At 48.4% G+C, this 3,207-nt stretch overlaps 1 protein-coding gene across 1 annotated transcript; it reads right to left on the bottom strand.

Annotated features, from left to right (window-relative positions):
• Window positions 1-1,219: 1,219 nt before the first annotated feature.
• EMH_0041750 (uncharacterized protein) lies at window positions 1,220-1,642 on the bottom strand (the record flags this gene model as incomplete). The annotated part of the gene is made up of 1 exon (XM_013495665.1): window positions 1,220-1,642. The coding sequence occupies one exon, from the start codon at window positions 1,640-1,642 to the stop codon at window positions 1,220-1,222; it is 423 nt and encodes a 140-aa protein (XP_013351119.1).
• Window positions 1,643-3,207: the final 1,565 nt, after the last annotated feature.

The raw sequence follows: 3,207 nt of genomic DNA, 5'->3' as shown, positions 1-3,207 counted from the left end.
AAGAATCTCACACAGCTGCAAATATGGTTGCGCATTTTTTCGCTCGCAACGGAGCCAAATGTCCGTCCGACTCACGTAGAGGTTGCTTTGCTGAAGCTGGGTCCACTATTGATAAACGCTCATGAATCAAGGTACGGATTATATAACCGCCACAGCGAGTCACCAGTGTGCAGCGCTGATCCGGTTCGAGGCGCCTGATGAGCTTCGGACGTGCAAAACAGAGCTGATAAAAAGAGCTCGGACGGAGAGGCGAAAGCCGAACTAGTGTACTGCGAGCGACTAAAGGAATAAATCTGCGGTAGGGTGAGGCGAGGCCGAGGAACTTCTGAATCTCCGTCTGCGTGTACAGCGATACAGGTCACCTCTGAATCGCCATGCTCTTGGCTACATCTGGTTCAAGCCCTGCTGCAGAGACACGAAACACTAGGGAACTGATTTTTCGCATACCAGAAGAACAGTCTTGCGGCTTCTCGAACCACGGCTTCTCCCTGAGTAATTTCAGGGCACGCCGGAGGAGCTGCAAGTGCTTTTGCACGTTTCGGCTGAACACAAGCAGATCACCCATATATATCACAATATGCCCTTCAACAATTGGCTCCAAGGGGTCGTTATTAACCTACCGTTGGTGTACGGAAGGTGCATTCGTGAATACAAATGGCTTACAGCTGTTCTGGAGCTTCTGATTTTCACCCCGGTAGCCAACACTTTCGATCCAGCTGCTGCAGAACAAAACAGTAACACCAGAAATGCATTCAATCTATATGCTGGATTTGGATATGTATATATATATATATATATATATATATATATATATATATATATATATATATATATATATATATATGCGGGTATGGAGTGCCGTTTTGTGCCTGTCCTCCGGATGAATTGGGATCTGCAAAAATGTCTGGGTGAACTCAAATCCTGCGTATACCGCTGAACCCTGTAAGCGCGCAAGGGCTTCGTCAGTCCGGGGAATCTGAAACTCCTGTTTCACCGCGTGTTTTTTGAAGGGCATGAAGTCACCACATATGCGCCATCTGCCTTCCTTTTTCTTAGCCAACATTGTTTCCAGAGGCGCTAGTTGATGGCTGAATATTGCCTTTCCTTAGAAGTTTATTCGCCTGTCGCTCAATTTCCTCTTCAAGGTGTGGGAATCTCCGGCACGTTGGAACGCAGCTTGAGGCTGCGCCGGGAATAAGCCGATACGGTGCATTAAGCGTCACGCGGGTGGCCTGCCCGCCTGTAACCCTTTGTTATTGAGTACAACCGAGAACTCTCCCTTCAATTCTGCCAACTTCTGCCGTTCCTCGGGTCCTAACTGGATCGGATCCTGCAAGACTGCCGTCTTTGCGAAACTGTCAAGACCGATTGCATGCATATCTCCGCCGTTTCCTTCAGTGCCTCTCCATTGCATGAGAGCCTCCACACTCCGCTCTCCTTGGGACACAGTTTCTGCTTCTCTGACCATAGATGATGCAGATGCCGTTGAGAGCTCTGAGAGGTGTACACTCTCACTACTTCCTGGAGGGAAGACCCACATGGCGTCATCTGGCGAACGCATTTGCGCGTTCCACTGGGTCACCCACGGCATGCCTAGGATTATGTTGTGGTGAACTGGTCCAACGCAGAAGTCCGTCGGCATTTTAACGTGCCCTGGTTTGGAAATAAGAGAGCATTTTACGATGCTACGCTTGCTGATTCTTGTGTCCTGCCTACGATCTTCGAAGCCTAGCTTCAGTGGTTGCGCCAACGAGCGGACGAGTAAGTTGTACCTCCTTCCCGCGGCTTCTGACACCAGCTTCACTTCGCATTCCGTATGTAGTACGGCTACCAACTCCTGGCCTCTAATGCGAATTTGCACAAGCACGGAAGTGACTCAAGGTGGCTCTGAGGGTGCTGCTGTCATCGCTCTCGGCGCCACTACTGCGCCGTAAGTTGCGTGTGTGCGCGGGCATTTTGTTAATCGCTTTGTTTGTTTGCCGGGCGCCTCTGCTCGCGCTTCCGTTTCGCTGGGTCCCTAGTCTTTTTATAGCTATTCAATCCCGAAATATGTTGCCCGGGTCGTTGCGGAAAAAGCAAATTTGCCCCTCAGTACGTCCTTCCGGTGACCTGGGAGTCGAATTCTCTGCCGAATGCCAGTTGCCGCTTCTACTCCCTCTCCAGGCGGGCCTGGTATGCATGGCCTCAATATCCATAGGTTCTATATCGGAGCCTCCCGCACGCCGCGTCTTGCCTTCTCAGCTGAGGTAGGAGAGTTGGCATCATTTCTTTCTCTTATACGGAGATCATCCGTCATGTCAGCGAGCCCAAACATTTCTCCCCTTTGTTCCTTCTCTACGGCCCAGCTTTTCACTAGTTTTCTTTCAAGGCAAGACAGCCCGGCAATGAGCCACTCATAGTGAGGAAAACTTTGTGATGGGCCAATGGTACTTAAACTCTGGGCCCACAGCAGACTTTGTTAACTGCTATCCGGTGCTGCTCAGCGTAACATTCTATCGATGTTTGCCCGTGCCTAAGCCCTCATAACCCCGGCATGCGAGCTGGTCTCACATGTGAGCGCTAAGAAGCAAGCTTCAAAGAGTCTTCCTTTACTACATGCATTAGCTCTGTAGGGGTTTATAGCTCGTCCGTATTTCCTTGCAGGCAGACTGATAGAGCCAAGCCAATGTTCCTGTGCTGACTTCGGCTAGGTCTTACTATAAATAGGGTTTAGGGTTTGGGGTTTATGGTTTTTCTCTTCGCTGTGTATGCCGTAACTAAACCTTCAACAGCATAGATATGCCGTTCTTGCTCTCAACTCTAAACCCTAAACCCCAAACCCTAGCTTTTACACGGCAGACCCTAATCTGCATACCCTTAACATCTCAAAAGTAAACGGCGCCTAGGTGCTAAACACCAAACCCTAATATCTAAACCCTAAACCCTAAACCCTAGGGTGCCTAGTCTATAAGCCCTTCAGCGTAAACCCTAGTCTCTAAACACTAGGCCCTAAACCACGAAACCTTAGTTTAGAGCAGAGAAGAAGAGAGAAGGAATAAATAAATCAAGAGACAGAAGAAACAAAAACGAAACGGGTCAGGATGGATAAAACCCATAATAAAAGAAATAAAAGAATGGCAAACAAACAGAATGACAGAGAAAGAAAACAAAAACAACATAGAACAGAAGCATAAACAAACAGTAAACAAGCATAAATATAAATCTACA

The sequence above is a fragment of the Eimeria mitis genome, genomic scaffold (genome assembly GCF_000499745.2).
Source record: "Eimeria mitis Houghton genomic scaffold, Emh_scaff1684, whole genome shotgun sequence".
In the NCBI taxonomy this organism is placed as follows: Eukaryota; Apicomplexa; class Conoidasida; order Eucoccidiorida; family Eimeriidae; genus Eimeria; species Eimeria mitis.
The sequence above is the reverse complement of the archived record's forward strand: the minus strand, read 5'-3'. Positions and strand labels throughout refer to the sequence as shown.